The sequence below is a fragment of the Bufo gargarizans genome, chromosome 6, assembly GCF_014858855.1.
Source record: "Bufo gargarizans isolate SCDJY-AF-19 chromosome 6, ASM1485885v1, whole genome shotgun sequence".
NCBI classification, from domain to species: Eukaryota; Metazoa; Chordata; class Amphibia; order Anura; family Bufonidae; genus Bufo; species Bufo gargarizans.
Window position 1 is genome coordinate 117,200,356 of NC_058085.1, and position 17,956 is coordinate 117,218,311.

The 17,956-nt window shown below is 44.0% G+C and overlaps 1 protein-coding gene across 2 annotated transcripts; it reads right to left on the minus strand.

Annotated features, from left to right (window-relative positions):
- Positions 1 to 1,052: 1,052 nt before the first annotated feature.
- On the minus strand, positions 1,053 to 13,830 carry CWC25 (CWC25 spliceosome associated protein homolog). 2 transcript variants are annotated; one of them, XM_044297248.1, is made up of 10 exons: positions 13,575 to 13,830; positions 11,829 to 12,001; positions 9,328 to 9,564; positions 7,248 to 7,317; positions 6,080 to 6,213; positions 5,907 to 5,970; positions 2,995 to 3,089; positions 2,632 to 2,724; positions 1,434 to 1,592; positions 1,053 to 1,298 (listed from the first exon to the last, which is right to left on the minus strand). In XM_044297248.1, exons 1-10 carry the CDS (start codon positions 13,590 to 13,592, stop codon positions 1,184 to 1,186), a joined length of 1,158 nt encoding a protein of 385 aa, XP_044153183.1. In that variant the 5' UTR covers positions 13,593 to 13,830; the 3' UTR covers positions 1,053 to 1,183. The 2 variants fall into 2 exon arrangements, with proteins under 2 accessions (XP_044153183.1, XP_044153184.1); XM_044297249.1 differs by lacking the exon at positions 13,575 to 13,830 and having other exon boundaries at positions 11,812 to 11,937.
- Positions 13,831 to 17,956: the final 4,126 nt, after the last annotated feature.

Sequence of the window (17,956 nt, forward strand, 5' to 3'; positions counted from 1 at the left end):
AAGAATGCATGCCGACCCCATAATGTCGTATGTGCCAAAAGAGACATTTTTCTGGAAAAAAAATAATAATATATAAGAAATCTGAGTTTATACTGTTACCACATAGCCAGGCTGTTCAGCAACCATATGGCCTAGTCATTTTTACAATAATACCCCCAAATCAGTGAATACATCACGTTTACAAGGCCTGACCATATATTGCGATTTATAAGTTCCAAAAGTGCCAGATTGAGGTTTCCTGCAGCTTTTACAGATGGTATCAATGTGTTCTGGCCTATGGTGCAGACTCACGTAGTGTGAAAGCATTGTCTGCAACTCATCTTAAAGGGGTATTCTACTACTTACTACAGGATAGATGATAAAATGTTAGATTGTCGGGAGTCCAACTGGGATCGCCACTGATCATTACAGTGTACTGACTTCCCGATTCCATATTTCCCATAGATTTACATGGACTAGGCCTAGTAAATTCCGTGCTATAGACTGTACATAGGAAAAGAAACAGGATGTTTGTAATGAGTGGTGGTTCCAGCAGTCACATACCCACCATCTAAACATTTATCACACATCCTTATAATAGTGGAAAAACCCATCTGCACTCCATACCGATAAACCTCTTCAAAATCTTTGCTTACTTGACACAGACTATACGGTACCTATACACAAAAAAACGACTCATGGAGGTCCATTTATACGCATCTATGGTAACTTAAATTGTGCAGGAAGATGGATTGTTCCAGTATAATACAAATAGTGCCAGCAGGGATCCATGGCAGAAATCAGAACGCCAGCCTCAGGTATCTGCTGTGGATCCTGTGGGATGTAACATCCGAGAGTCAGCCTTGGATTTCTGTGCTGCGGATATGTGGGGGGGGGGGGGGGGTCAAATGGGAATAGGTAGCATTCGACTTCTTGCAGACAAAAACCCATGGAGAAATTTCCCATTGCATGTGAACGTGGTTGTGGATACCCCATTCAGGGAGGTTTACAGATTTTTGAATCTGTGCCAAAATTAGTCTAAAATCCAGAACATATGAACGTAGGCCTAAAAGAACCCATATAAAATATAATCAAGGACTCTTTATACAAATAAAACAAGTAATGAGACACTGCGATAGCGAATGGTAGACCAGAATAATGTCCATATTAAGAATGGAAGGAAGATGTGTATACGGTCATAAAATTATCTTTTCATGAAGTTCTTCTCCAGGGCTGAGGCGGTCCGCTGAATCCCATGAATATTACGCTTCACCCTGTCCTCCACTGACGAGGAGGCAGCACTATCCAGCTTCATCTGACTGTAGAGAGGAGATGAAAAGAGGACCTTGTCAGGAGTTTTCAACATGAAACAGATGGAGAAGATACCAGGACTAGGGATACTGAGTGCCATATGACAGGACGGGCACAGTCTCAGTACCACCCCTTACACTTACTGTAAGAATTTGCTGTCTTTACTGTGATGGTTCTTCTTTTCCTCATTCTCCTCCTCCTGTCTGTATCTCCGTACATTACTTTCCCTGTCTTTCTCCCTCTTCTGGGCGTCCTCCATCATCTCCAACCTGCGCTTTTCTAGCTCTTCAGCGGAGAGTTTCCTGGGGTATGGAGAAGAATTAAGTGGTGAACCCAGATGTAATAGGCCTGACTCTTTCACTATAGTATGCCTCGCCTATAGATTTGTAAGAATTGAAATTTTGTTTCAATCGTTTTTATTGAGGATTTTCAAGACATAAGAAAGAAAACAAAACCGGGAGTACCGGACAGGATACAATGTGAAAAAGTATTACAATTGCGCAATGCAACGAAGAATTGAAATTTCAGGACTGAGGGCTGCATCTCTGCCATCCCATGACTACACTTCCTGGTGGTTAGGCCTTGCAGTAAGGACATCACATGGATCCAAAGAACCACCAAGTTACTGGCTAACCTGAATATCAGTGGTTGGTATGTGAATGATGATTTAGATCTTCAGTATATGGCTACTAGAGTACAGAGCAGAAAGGGCTAACAAGGGGATGCTTGAGAACAACTGGAACCCCCACCGATCATGCTGAACACAAGTTCCTTTTACCCCCATTTGAATGATGCAGCACTTATTCTGAACTCATAGTCTATAGGATGCTCACCATGTACAGTATAGCACTTTGCTATCTATGGCAGTCTCATGGAGTCCGAGTGGAGTGGTAGTGCAGATGTTTGACTGCTGTTTCATTCAAACAGGGGACTCAGGACCCCCGTTATTTGTGATCATGGGAGCTATGCAGATGGACCTCCCACTGATCAGACATTTATCACTTTTGTGAGATCATAGGCTCTAGTTTACATCTCCCAGACCTGGGGAACTGGGACCCCACTGGTCATGATGAACAGGGGTTACTTTTCCCCCCCATTTGAATGATGTAGCACTCCTTCTGAAATCATAGTCTATGGGATGCTCGCCATATACAGTATAGCACTTTGCCATCATCGGGGCTAAGCAAACGGACCTCCCACTGATGGTTAATCACTTTTGTGAGATCAAAGCCTCTCCCAGACCTAAACTAGTAATATCACAAGTAAAAAGTAAGCAATGCAAACAAAAAGAGCTGCAAGGTTTACCCTTGGCTCGCCCACAAGCATTTATTGTGTACTCACTTTGTATACCCGGACACTCTCTGTCTTCTGTACTTTTCTTCTTTTTTTGGGGACGGACTCCTCTTAGATTTCCAGTCAGTCCTAGCTTTCTCCCTGAAACATTAAGACCTTGCACATTAATTTGCCTTTCACTTTGGCAGCTATAAATCACATTATCACATTATTTAATGCAAGGTACTTCACTTCCATGGAAGTTTTAGTATAGCAATGCAATATACAAGACAAATTCTTAGTGACATGAGGTCCAGAATCTGGCAGGACCTTAGACATATTGTTAGCAGATCCACCATAATCCTATCGTATAAGAAGAGCAGGGTCTCTTATAAAATGCCTCCCTCCAAATCAGATGAATGAGGTACTCACTGCACTCTGTCACGATGAGGACTCCTCGAGCGACGCCTGTGCCGGTCCTGTTCTAATGGTACATCTCTTTTGTTACTCTTACTGGAATCTCGAATCTAGAAAATGAATCAGAAACAAAAATGCTTCTTATCGTACAATATGAATGGGTCATTGAAACGTTTATTCTGTGTATCAAATTAAGCATTTGGGTTAAGATAACGTTTGTAATTTTAACAGCGGTCTTAATGTAAAAACACCAATAACAGATTGTGACATGATATGTAAAAGTCCCTCAATCTGTTAGATGAGCGAATCGATTTGTCTCAATATTAGGAGCTCTTCACCGGTGAGGGGCTGTCCCCACAAAGTGAAGAAGCACCCACAGGCCGTTTGATTGACAGGACCAAACACCTAGCCTGGCCCTGTCAAGATCTCCTGCCTGCGCCGTCACTCAGAGTATTAACGGACTGACAGAGCCAGGCTAGATGTCTTCTTTGCCTGTGGAAACAGGCCCTAACAGCGGAGGAGCTCCTACTAATGAGACAAATCGATTAGCTCATCTCTATTCCACAACTCTTTGATTACCACCGTGCAAAAAAAAGGTTTCCAAGCTGGATAGATAGGAATGGATCTTAGAATCCAGTAGTTGGATTTCTGTATTTATTACTAATAAAAGCTGGTCTGATTGTTATCCAAGTCACAATTATGGAGCAGCACAATCTATACTAATAACACACAAATAGTTGAAATGTTCATGTCTAATTAAACTCACATTCAGTAAACACCCACATTGCACAGAGAAAAGAAAACTCTTAAATTGATTGACCTGTAGATCGCCTCCACCAATTTTTTCTTATAGCTGCAAATAAGATTTGCACAATGTTGAGGGTGAATTATTGGGCCATTCCTCCCTGCAAATGTGTTTCAGTTCATCAATATTTCTGGGATGTCTTGAGTACACATCCCTTATCAGATCAGATCATTCCACATCATCTCAAAAGGGTTAAGGTCAGGACTCGGACTTGTACATACTGTAACACATTTCTTTTTCAACCCTTTTTCAATTACCTTACTTGTGTGCTTTGTGTCATCTTGTTGCATTACTCAGTGACTCTTCAGCTTTAAAGGTATGGACGCTGCCCTTATATTCTCTTGTAAAATATTTTGATATACTTTAAAATATTTTGTTCCCTCAATGATCGCAAGACGTCCAGGTCCTGAGGCAGCAAAGCAACCCCAAACCATGATGGTCCCTCTACCATGCTTCACAGCTTCAACATTGCAATTTAATGTTGATAAGTGCAAGATAATGCACCTGGGGCGTAAAAACCAAAGAGCAGAATATAAAATCAGGTGATACAGTCCTAACCTCAGGATCTGAGGAAAGGGATTTAGGGGTCATTATTTCAGAAGACTTAAAGGTAGGCAGACAATGTCACAGAGCAGCAGGAACTGCTAGCAGAATGCTTAGGTGTGTAGGGAGAGGAATTACCGGTAGAAAGAGGGAGGTGCTCATGCCGCTCTACAGAGCACTAGTGAGACCTCATTTGGAGTATTGTGCTCAGTACTGGAGACCATATCTCCAGAAGGATATTGATACTTTGGAGAGAGTTCACAGAAGAGCTACTAAACTGGTACATGGATTGCAGGATAAAACTTACCAGGAAAGACTTAAAGGACCTTAACATGTATAGCTTGGAAGAAAGACGAGACAGAGGGGATATGATAGAAACTTTTAAATACATAAAGGGAATCAACAAGGTAAAAGAGGAGAGAATATTTAAAAGAAGAAAAACTGCTACAAGAGGACATAGTTATAAATTAGAGGGGCAAAGGGTTAAAAGTAATATCAGGAAGTATTACTTTACTGAGAGAGTAGTGGATGCATGGAATAGCCTTCCTGCAGAAGTGGTAGCTGCAAATACAGTGGAGGAGTTTAAGCATGCATGGGATAGGCATAAGGCCATCCTTCATATAAGATAGGGCCAGGGGCTATCCATAGTATTTAGTATATTGGGCAGACTAGATGGGCCAAATGGTCCTTATCTGCTGACACATTCTAGGTCTCTATGTTACTAAAGGACATGAACGGTACAGCTATATGTGTGGTATTCATTTAGTCCAATTGTGTTTGTCTAGACTTGTGAGTTAGAAAACAATCAGACCACATTTTATTAGTAATCAACGCAGAAGGGTGATACTAGAAGACCAGTGCATCAACTACATCACTAGCACAGTACAGACCCGCTATGTCTATGTGGGAATGTAGTGGGGTCTTAGGATTCTTAAAAGGGGATGGCCACTTTCTGGCTACTTTTGACCAATGTGTATGTAAGAGGACTACAAGGCACATACTAATATAGCTTTTGTTGATTTTTCTGTGCAGTTTGTCCTCTTGTTGGACAAATCTTCCATACTGTCCACACAGGAGACCTGTCCATAAGATGGCTGCTGATGGAGGGTCATGTTGGACAAATCTTCCATACTGTCCACACAGGAGACCTGTCCATAAGATGGCTGCTGATGGAGGGTCATGTGATCATGCAAAAATTACTCCAGACACATCACTCAACCTTCTTACCTCAAATACACCACATCTGCCATCTGCACTTGCGATGTTAAGCGTTTAATGTATTTTAACAGACAGGACTGAGTCATTTGCCTGATCACATGACCCTCCATCAGCAGCCATTTTGTGGACAGGACTTGTGTCGACAGCACAAAATACTTGGCCAACAAGAGAGAATACCTTTTGAAATATAGAAAATAGTGCAGAATATTAACAAAGTCTATAATAGTAAGTGCCATATAATCATCGCACAAACACATTGATAAACAGTTGTTGGAAAGTGGACAGCCTCTTTCATATTCAATAATCAAGATCTGTAAGCAGTTATTAGGATATTGGAATTGGTGAATAGTGTAACAAACACCTGTAGTCCGTAGCCCGGAGCCTTATGATGAGGAGGAGGAGATGGGGAATGTTGTCTGTGAGCCCTAAAAGAAGAGGAACAATAGTTGACTTTTTCACCAGTGTAATCTATACCATGTAATAGAAGTCTGTTACAGTGAGGGCAATTATCAGGAACTGGGATACAAAACCAACCTGCTTCTGGCTCTGTCCTCCTGATCACTGCCACTCTCTTCATCACTGCTGCTGCTGGAACTTGATCGCCTCGCCTTCTTCCTCTTCTTTTTTTCCTTCTTCTTTTTGCTCTTCTTATCCAGGCTAGTTTGGAGCTATAGAAATAGTCATCAACCCAATATCCATAATGGCAGGTAAACAGACAGATGACCTTTTTGACTAGCTGCTTACACTAAACAACCTCAGAGCCTCTCCGTTTTCTACTTTCAACAACCCCTTTTTTATTGAGCAAGTCCTCTGGTAACCACATGATGGCAAGGAGTCCCAAAAACAGGTCCCCCAAAAAGTTGGTATCATTAGGTAAGTATTGCCTTTTTTTTAAAGATGAAACTTTCCCTTTCAATGGGTGTCTGTCCTGCCTAGCGAGAGCTTCTTCTAACCGATATTCTCAGTTGTTGCAAATGATGATGAAAGTGGGGCCCCGTTCAGGTCTCCTGGATTACCTCCATATGTATATGGAAATAGGTTGTGCAAAGGGGACACACACTTGAAGCATAAAGAACTATCACTGATACAGAAACCTAAGTCAGAATTGTGAATTTAGAGCAATAAGGCAACTTTGCAAATGGTCTTGATTAAAAATATACCATTCTGTGTATGCAGCTCCTCTGTAGACCAATGTGTTCCCATAGTTACAAACCACAAAGAAATGCAGTTTTGTCTCTTCCTGAAGTCCTACTCCCTTCCACCTGTCACCATAGTGCTTGCTAACATAACCCCTTTTAATTTATCTAGGCCCCTTGTTGTCTTTCCTTAAAAAAGGAAAAAAGTGAATGCCAGGAAACTGCATCGATTGGTCAAGAAAAACTATGATTGGTTAGAAAATCTGTCAGATAATTTGTTGGTGTAATACAGCCCTAAGTGATAACATCCAATCTGCTATGTGGGTCACTACAGCAATTTATTGGCCTCAGCGGTGACGTGTCCCCAAGTCTCTATGGTCATATGCTTCTTGAGAACAGGTAACTGCTGAAGCCTGCACGGATAAGTAACTAATTTCTTTGTTGCATGTAGTCTGCTAGCATTCATTCATTTTTTTTTTCGGGGGGTGAGTGCGGGTAAAACAACTTATTCTATTGTAGCCTGGTGATTATTACACTGTAATCCTGACGCACAGCGTTTCACATACCAGTTCTCTAATCTTTTTCATCTTTACAGGATTCTTTAGAACTTCTCTCCTTTTCTCATCTTCTCTTTTTCTGAAGATTAAAAGAAGACATATTGATGTAATAAAGATTTATGGATATGCAAAACGACTTCAGATATTAGATTCTAGATTATTCATTACAGTGATCTCCTGACTGTAGATTACCAGGACAGGATCAGACAGCGCTGGGTTTCTATATAATGTACAGTGATCTCCTGACTGTAGATTACCAGGACAGGATCACACAGTGCTGGGTTTCTATATAATGTACAGTGATCTCCTGACTGTAGATTATCAGGACAGGATCACACAGTGCTGGGTTTCTATATAATGTACAGTGATCTCCTGACTGTAGATTATCAGGACAGGATCAGACAGTGCTGGGTTTCTATATAATGTACAGTGATCTCCTGACTGTAGATTATCAGGACAGGATCAGACAGTGCTGGGTTTCTACATAATGTACAGTGATCTCCTGACTGTAGATTACCAGGACAGGATCACACAGTGCTGGGTTTCTATATAATGTACAGTGATCTCCTGACTGTAGATTATCAGGACAGGATCACACAGTGCTGGGTTTCTATATAATGTACAGTGATCTCCTGACTGTAGATTAACAGGACAGGATCACACAGTGCTGGGTTTCTATATAATGTACAATGATCTCCTGACTGTAGATTATCAGGACAGGATCACACAGTGTTGGGTTTCTATATAATGTACAATGATCTCCTGACTGTAGATTATCAGGACAGGATCACACAGTGCTGGGTTTCTATATAATGTACAGTGATCTCCTGACTGTAGATTATCAGGACAGGATCACACAGTGCTGGGTTTCTATATAATGTACAGTGATCTCCTGACTGTAGATTATCAGGACAGGATCACACAGTGCTGGGTTTCTATATAATGTACAGTGATCTCCTGACTGTAGATTATCAGGACAGGATCACACAGTGCTGGGTTTCTATATAATGTACAGTGATCTCCTGACTGTAGATTACCAGGACAGGATCACACAGTGCTGGGTTTCTATATAATGTACAGTGATCTCCTGACTGTAGATTATCAGGACAGGATCACACAGTGCTGGGTTTCTATATAATGTACAGTGATCTCCTGACTGTAGATTATCAGGACAGGATCACACAGTGCTGGGTTTCTATATAATGTACAATGATCTCCTGACTGTAGATTATCAGGACAGGATCACACAGTGCTGGGTTTCTATATAATGTACAGTGATCTCCTGACTGTAGATTATCAGGACAGGATCAGACAGTGCTGGGTTTCTATATAATGTACAGTGATCTCCTGACTGTAGATTATCAGGACAGGATCACACAGTGCTGGGTTTCTATATAATGTACAGTGATCTCCTGACTGTAGATTATCAGGACAGGATCACACAGTGCTGGGTTTCTATATAATGTACAGTGATCTCCTGACTGTAAATTATCAGGACAGGATCACACAGTGCTGGGTTTGTATATAATGTACAGTGATCTCCTGACTGTAAATTATCAGGACAGGATCACACAGCGCTGGGTTTGTATATAATGTACAGTGATCTCCTGACTGTAGATTATCAGGACAGGATCACACAGCGCTGGGTTTCTATATAATGTACAGTGATCTCCTGACTGTAGATTATCAGGACAGGATCACACAGCGCTGGGTTTCTATATAATGTACAGTGATCTCCTGACAGTGGATTATCAGGACAGGATCACACAGTGCTGGGTTTCTATATAATGTACAGTGATCTCCTGACAGTAGATTATCAGGACAGGATCACACAGTGCTGGGTTTCTATATAATGTACAGCGATCTCCTGACTGTAGATTATCAGGACAGGATCACACAGCGCTGGGTTTCTATATAATATATAATGGTAGTGATCTCTTGATTGTAGAGTATCAGGACAGGGTCACACAGTGCTGGGTTTCTATATAATGGTAGTGATCTCTTGATTGTAGAGTATCAGGACAAGGTCATATCATGCTGGGGTCTGTGCAATTCTGGCAGCACATTAAACTACAACAGCTATAATCACCTAATCATGAAGAGTGGATCCTCACGGATTTTGTTTGCCATGTCCAAGGATGAGACTGCTCCGGATGTACTGAAAATTGACCCTGGAAGAAGTCCAGTCTCAGTAGAAGGACCAGATTCAGGATCTTGCATCTTATCAAGGATGAACTTGTCCACGGGCCGTCCAAGAAGGTATTCATCTCTGTTCACCATCCCACCAGGACCTTGGTACATCCAATCCAACTTTTCATCTTTTTTTCTGGGGAAACATCAAGAACAAAAATTAACAAAGAAAACGGTCAGACAAATGATCTTTCAGCTGACAGCTATGCTTCCTGGCTCCTGTGTGCTGAAGACAAGGCTGGGGCTACACATGAACTTTGGCCACAACAAAAGATTGATGTGCAGCTTCAGAACATTATGGAATTGAGTTGAATTGGATTTTTTGCAGTTTTAGGCCTAGTTCACACGAACGTATGGCTTTTATAGTTTTTTGCGGTCCATTTTTCACGGATCCGTTGTTCCGTTTTTGAGTTCCGTTGTGTTTCCGTATGGCATATACAGTATACAGTAATTACATAAAAAAAATTGGGCTGGGCATAACATTTTCAATAGATGGTTCAGCAAAAATGGAACAGATACGGAAGACATACGGATGCATTTCCGTATGTGGTCCGTTTTTTTGCGGACCCGTTGACTTTAATGGAGCCACGGAACGTTATTTGCGGTCTAATATAGGACATGTTCTATCTTTCAACAGAACGGAAAAACGGAAACTGAATGCATACGGAACACATTCAGTTTTTTGGGCGGAACCATTAAAAAGAATGGTTCCGTAGTATACGGAACACAAAAAAACGGCCCGCACACTCTAAAAAAAAAAAACGTTTGTGTGAACTAGGTCTTAATGTAGTGGTTGCACCAACTTGCAAGTTATGCCGAGACCCTGTTTATTTCCCTGTTTTGAGGCTGCACTGCTCCTCAAGCAATCTTTGTTGTACGTTGCTTGCCATGTAAGTCGTGTATAGCCCCATTAGTTGCCAGAGACATCTGATGTTGCTTATCTCATGAGAAACACGGGAATCGTTAACTTAAAGGGGTTGTCTCACTTCAGTAAGTGGCATTTATCATGTAGAGAAAGTAAATACAAGGCACTTACTAATGTATTGTGATTGTCCATATTGCTTCCTTTGCTGGCTGGATTCATTTTTCCATCACAATACGCACTGCTCGTTTCCATGGTTACAGACCACCCTGCAATCCATCAGTAGTGGTTGCGCTTGCACAATATAGGAAAAAGCACCGGCCTATGTACACTCCCATGGTCCCGGCCACCAGAGAGGCTGATGTTTTTTCCTATAGTGTGCAAGCACATAATAAATGCTATTTGCTGAAGTGAGACAACACCTTTAATAGTGATGGCCTATCCACAGGATAAGGGTGCATTCACACGACTAAGGCCCCATGCACACGGCCGTGTTTCACGGCCGTGTGCGGGCCGTGGAACCGCGGCCTGGATCCCTCCTGAGAGCAGGAGCGCACGGCGTCACTGGTTGCTATGACGCCGTGCGCTCCCTGCTGCCGCCGCAATACAGTAGTACACTGGTATGATCTATACCAGTGTATTACTGTACTGTGCCGGCAGCAGGGAGCGCACGGCGTCATAGCAACCAGTGACGCCGTGCGCTCCTGCTCTCAGGAGGGATCCAGGCCGCGGTTCCACGGCCCGCACACGGCCATGAAACACGGCCGTGTGCATGGGGCCTTAGTGTTTTGCGGACCTGCAAAACACGGATACCGGCCGTGTGCTTTCCGCATTTCGTGGACCGCACATGGCCGGCGCTATACAGAGAATGCAGACAGGAATAGGACATGCTCCATATTTTTTGCGGGGCTGCGGAATGGAACAACGGATGCAGACAGCACACTGTGTGCTGTCCGCATCTTTTGCGGCCCCATTGAAATTAATGGGCCCGCACCCATTCCGCAAAATTGCGGATCCATTTATACAGTCGTGTAAACGCACCCCAAGTCATCAATATGTGATCAGTGGAGGTCTGACTCCTGGCACCCTTGCCAGATAAGCATTGTGGCCTCTACCTAGGCCAGTGACAACACATTCAGTGGTCACATGGCTTTTGTGCAGTTCAAGTGAATGGGCCTGATCTGCGATACCAAGCACAGGCACTACACAATGTACAGCACAGTGCTCGGTACACTGAGGAGGTCACCGTGCTCACTGGAGACAGCTGAGGATAGGTCATCATATTAAACTCTGGGAAAACCCCTTTAAAACTCAGTCTGTCGCCTGTTCATAGGGCAGTGGAAGGAGGGAGTTGTGATGTCTTCTTATATATTAAACATTTAATGGATCTCATCAAAAAAGATGGCTCTGGCAACTAATACTCAATGTGTATGATGAGAACAGGGCCCAGGATCACTGCTGGCCATTTCCACCATCATTAAAGGTAAGAACGATTTGTCACAGAGGTGACGGCATTCTCACTCCTCACAGCCGCTCACTTCACAGCGCCCGTGTCCTCCGCATATTTCTGCATTTCCTCTCGAGCCCTCTCATCCCGCAACTCCCGCTGAAGTTCCTCGATTTTCTTCTGTTCTGCCTCATGTTTTTGCTCGGCCTTCCACACTTTCTCCACATTGCGCAACGTCTGGGGATGCCAGCTTTTCTTCAGATTCTAGGGAAATAGACAGGTTGCACAAAGTTAATCAATTTGTACATGCTTGTTCTTCCAATCTGAACTGAACCATACAAGGAAGGAAGCTGTTAATGCAGGGATTCATAGATGTGCCCCACTTCTTGGATAAATCTGCTGCCTTATCCAGGACCTACAACACACCCCGTAAAGGGGTTGTTTAGTCAGCGATGGCCTATCCCCTGGATAAGTCATCGGCGGGGTATCAGCACCCACCCCCCTGCTGGCCAGCTGCTTGGGTGTTACTCTCCCACCAGAAGTCGGCTCCAGAACTACACAGCACTGTCATTGTAGAGGCTAGCACCCATCACCGACGTAAAGGGGAGCAGTGCTGAGCGCTGTCCACTACAATGTTGTTCTGGTGCTGACTTCTTGCCAGACCCACGCTGATCAGCTAACGATGGCCTAATCAGGGGATATGCCATCGCTTAAAGTCTGGACAACAGTTATCCTCTATCCACCCAATAGGGGAAAACTAGCTGACTGCTTGGAGCCCGACCACAAAGATCCACACTGATTACGAGAATGGGCACCCTTGTTCTGATGGAGCGGCAGGTTGAGCATGTGTCCACCATTCATTCTCTATGGAAGCACCACCCTAGAGAAAGAATACAGCGGGAGAGTGCGTGCGTGAACTGTCGCTCCAGCAATCAGCTAGTTATCCTCTATCCTGTGGAGAGGGGATAACTCATGAACTTGGCACTACTCTTTTAAAAGCCTGTTGTCCTGAGCAGAGCATAGACACCGCAGGAGAGCTACATTGGACAGGTTGATCACTATATGGTATCATTCTAATATTAATAATCATCATGACTCGTGATGATGATTTTTAATATTAGAATGATACCATATAGTGATCAACCTCAATACACACTCGTGATGATTATTAATATTAGAATGATACCATATAGTGATCAACCTATCCAATGTATCTCTCCTCCGGTGTCCATGCTCTGCTCAGGACACCAGGCTTTTAAAAGGGTAGTGCCCAGTTCATGAGTTCTCCTCTCTCCACAGGATAGAGGATAACTAGCTGAGGATCATCACATACCCCGCAGAAGAGGTGGATTTCCATTACATTCTGTCTACATGAACCCATTATCACTGGTCATTTGAGAAAATTAGGGGGGGGAACTGCAGGATGAAAGTCACCATAAATCATCTTCAATGGGCACAGCACACTGAGGAATATCAGGGAAGAGTAGTACACAGCAGGGGGCGATATTGGATTCTAATATTATATTCTAGTTAGTTTTTTTACCTACGACCTCTCCCCCAACCTGGAAACTTTCCTCATGACCAAAATGACGTCAGCCCAAGAGAAAGGACGGACAAGGTGACATCCAGTCCTGCTGGTGAGAGGAGCACCCCACAAAGCAACTGGACACTGCTACCACCAGTACCCCCATACTGACACCTTAGAATAGTACACAGCAGGGATCCTCTAGCTATGGGGAAACTACAACCCTCAGCAGGCTGGGAGTTGTAGTTTTGGAGACCCCTGCTGTATACTATCAGGACATGAGTCTGATGGTATACGTAATATATACTGTACCAAGTCTCCGCCGCCCATGGTTAAGACCCCGCTAGCCTCTTCTCTAGGTAACACTGCTGTTTATACTACATCCGGAAGACCTGCTGACGTCACAACGTCACGTGGGACGGAAACTGGAGAGCCGTGCGCTTTTTCACAACACGCATCATGGAGCTCGCGAGCGTCCGTAGTGTGCGCGGCACCTACTAATAGACTTCTATTGTACTGCAAGTGCTGGGGCTGTGCCGTGAGGGATTGTACACTGAGATGTGGAAGCAGAGGGGATCTGGCTGTATGGGGGCCTGTATGTGATGGATTGTACACTGAGATGGGGGAGGGGGGGATGCTGAGGGGGTATGTTTGATTGGTTGTGACTAAATACTATACTCCGTAAGGACCTGGTCCTTACCAGTGATAGTAAATAGCCGACTCAGTGTGAGCTGGCTATTTCCTATCACCGGGAAGGACCTTTTTGCCCCCTAGTGGTCAGGTCCTGAACTGAAATAGTATTTAGCCAGTTCACAGTGAGTTGGCTAAATACTATACTTTGTAAGGACCTGGTCCCTGATCTGGTTATTGAACTGTGTTAGGATTTAGTTGATTTTTTTATGACTTGGTGAAATCCCCTTGTCTATTATGACCTGGCCATTAAAGGGGTTCTGCACTTTCAATTAACTGATGATCTATCCTCTGGATAGATCATCAGCTTCTGATCGGCCGGGGTCCGACACCCGGGACCCCCGCCGATCAGCTGTTTGAGAAGGCAGCGGCGCTCCAGTGGGCACGGCTAAGCTCTGTTCACTTGAATGGAGCTTAGCTGCGCCCACTCTAGTTGATACAAGTCGTGACGTCAGTGGGCGGGCGGCCCGGCGGTAAACAGTGAGAAGGCAGCGCTGCTGGAGCGCCGCTGCCTTCTCAAACAGCTGATCGGCGGGGGTCCCGGGTGTCGGACCCCCGCCGATCAGAAGCTGATGATCTATCCAGAGGATAGATCATCAGTTAATTGAAAGTGCAGAACCCCTTTAACTATGTCCAGTAACACATCTTCTACATGGATACAGTGTTATAGTATACAATGAAGTTATATAGGTGACTATAGTAGAATGAGCCTCTTTTATGTTTATTTTTATATTTTAAAAATCTTTAAAATAGCCAATGTGACTTTGGAGTACTTGAATTGGTAGAAATGTCCGGTCTTATAATATTCATGGTAAAGCGCTTTCCAGAAACATCTGCCCATGTGATCTCTGTTGGCTATATCCTATCACAGTTAAGGAGTATAGTATTTAGCCAACTCTCTGTGAACCAGCTATATACTACTCTGTAAGGACCTGGTCCTCACCAGTGATAGTAAATAGCCGACTCAGTGTGAGCTATTTCCTATCACCGGTAAGGACCTTTTTGCCCCCTAGTGTTAAGGTCCTGAACTGAAATAGTATATAGCCAGTTCACAGTGAGTTGGCTAAATACTATACTCCATAAGGACCTGGTCCTCCCCAGTGATAGGAAATAGCCGACTCTAGAGGAGCTGTCTGTTTCCCACCATTTGTAGGGACCTCTTCTTCTGCTTCGTTGATCTGGTTATTGAACTCTGTTAGGATTTAGTTGTTTCTCAATGACTTGGCTAAATCCCCTTGTCTATTAGGACCTGGTCAGTAACTATGACCAGTAACACATCTACATGGATACAGTGTTATAGTATACAAAAAAATTATATAGGTGACTATTGTAGAATAAGCCTCTTTTATGTTTATTTCTATTTCTGAAAAATCTTTACAATAAAAAAAAACTCTCATGTGACTTCTGAGCACTTGTATCTTCAGAAATGTCGTTCCTGTGATATTCATGGTAAACTGCTTTGCAGAAACATCTGGTCATGTGATCTCTGTACTTTCCTTGTATGGATTATACTTACCTGCTCAGTGGCACCCGCGTCGCTGCGGATTTCTGTATGGCCGCTGCTACATCTCCATGTCGTTCGGATCAAAAGATCCAGTGACGGGGGAGCAGCCAATAGCAGGCCGCAACAGTGACCAGACCCAAGGGGGCTTGTTCCAGTCGTGGCCTGCTATTGCCTGCTCTCCCCGTTGCCAGATATTTTGATTCGAGTGACGGGGAGATGCAGAGGCGGCCATGCAGGGATCGGGAGCGACGCGGGTGCCCTGAGCACGTATAATCCATACAAGGGGCCCGAGATATTTTCGATATCAGATAACCCCTTTAACATTATTTGTTTAAAAAACAAATTAGAAATTTCCTATATTCTCAAAAGGACCTTTTCCATCTATGTCGTACTAGGGAGGAATCATACTGCTGAGGTCCTTTTCAAGGATAGGATTTAGCCGACTCGCATTGAAGTGACTATTTCCCGTACCCCAAAAGGACCTTTTCCCCTCTATTATGGAGGAATCAATCATACTGCTGAGGTCCTTTTCAGGGATGGGATCCATCAAAGCAAAATGGGCGCGCCGAACGGTGAGGAGACGGAGCCTCTAGGTGCTGCAGCAACGCCCCAATAGCACCTAGAGGCTCATTTGCATATTTTTAAAGTTAGTTTTCTGGGCAAACGGCGGAATGTAGGCAGATAAAAGTTACACAGTTATGTACTGCCGACATTAGCACATCGCTGATGTCAGCCAGCTACATAACGAACTTTGTGATGATGGAAACCCTTTAACAAGGCTTCATCTTCCTCACTAAAGGGAAATCTACGCCGTATTGTTTGGGAATAAATAATTTCCTATCTGGCGTCTTCCATTCCCTTTTTATCATATCATGCATATTTTTAAGGACTGGGAAGACTCGTTTTTTCTTATGTTCAAGTCCACTAAACATTTTGTCCTGGACGGACCTATGGACTTTCTCGTCTGAGAGGTCAATGGTCGCCCTAATGGCTTTAATCAATTCTTTCAATTAAAATCTGTATCAGATCCAGAGGAATCAACAGAGTCCAAACTTCCTTGGTCTGAATCTGAGGAGCTAGAATACCACATTTTTTGTTCCCTACGTTTAGAGGTAGATGGACCCGGGCTGTTTGGATAAAGCTGAGCGCATCTCCTCTCTAATTACATCCCTTCATTCCTCCCTGATAGATGGAACCAAATCTTTGGCCATATTTGCAGTACATGTTTCTGGTAATTTTACCAAACACACTACACATTTCCTAATTTTAGGGGTGGATTTTGTTTTCTGCACACCATCCTTATCACTCTGCACGCATATAGGAGAAATTTGACAGAAACACAAGAGGTTAGCATAAGTATACAGCATCCCCCAAGTGAAAGTAACCCACCGCAGCAGGGCTCATGGCGGACTCCATCTGGCCTGATCCCAATTCCAACCTCCGCCATGTTTGCCCCCCTTTTTATTTTCCTTACCTGCAGACCTCAGATCAGAGGGCGACTTCCGCCTTGATCTACGTTAGTCACATAACCAGAAGTACCGCTGGAACGCATGCGACTTCCTGTGACGTCATAGTCATGCACCGAAGATTCGGGATGCCATGAGGAGTGCTGAAAAGACAGGAGGAACTAAGTGTCTGGTTGGCACATGGACCTCCACCCCGGCGCGCAGAGCAGGAGGTAAGGTGCAGGATCCCTTACCTACAGACTTCCAGCACCCCAAAGCCCAACTAGGGAACGGGTGCTGCCTGCATCCCTCATGTGCCTAGGCATAATGACAGTAAAATCGCCACCTCTGCCTTCCGGCACAGAAGTGGACCCACAGCAAGTGCCGTGAGGATTAACCCGTCTACCACCTGGAGGGACAGGAAGACAGTGAGGAGCCGGAGGAGGGTCATTTATTCTTCCTGTCCCTACCTGGTCGGAGGCGGGTCATCTCTCATGGTATGCCGTCATGAAGGATGAAAGGGGAAAATAGAACATGTCCTATTCTTGTCTGCAATTGCAGACAAGATTAGTCATTTTCTATTATAGTATGGGTGATGTACATTGCTGTGTCCTGCGGATCCGTAAACCACTTACGAACATGTGAATGGACCCTTAGCCGACTCACACTGAAGTGACTATTTCCCATAGCCCAAAAGGACCTTTTCCCTTTATTATGGAGGATTCATACTGCTGAGGTCCTTTTCAGGGATAGGATTTAGCGACCCTGCCTGGCATACTGTGCAGGAGCGACAGTGTAAACGTCTCCTGTGTCTCTCCCAGTATTGATTTTGGTTATTGATTTGTGTCTGCTGTCTCCATGTGTTTTTGTCTGTCCTGGCTCATTTGGTTTCCACTTTGTTTTGGCTGATCTGTCACTAGTCAGTTATTTTGACCCCACTGTACCTTCCCCGTATAGGGGGAATTAAGGAGTGACTGTGGACTAGGAGATCGTGCAAACAGTTAGGAACATTGTTAGGGTAGGTGAGCATCAGAAGTGTCCTTTCTGTGACACAT

Bases quoted from the DNA above. Each gene is read 5' to 3' on its own strand.
- CWC25 (XM_044297248.1), bottom strand. The intron at 6,214-7,247 runs GTATGTGAAACG...CTATTTCTATAG, and splicing joins TGAAAAAGATTAGAGAACTG to CTCCAAACTAGCCTGGATAA. The intron at 3,090-5,906 runs GTGTTTGTTACA...TTCATTTTCTAG, and splicing joins CTCCGGGCTACGGACTACAG to ATTCGAGATTCCAGTAAGAG.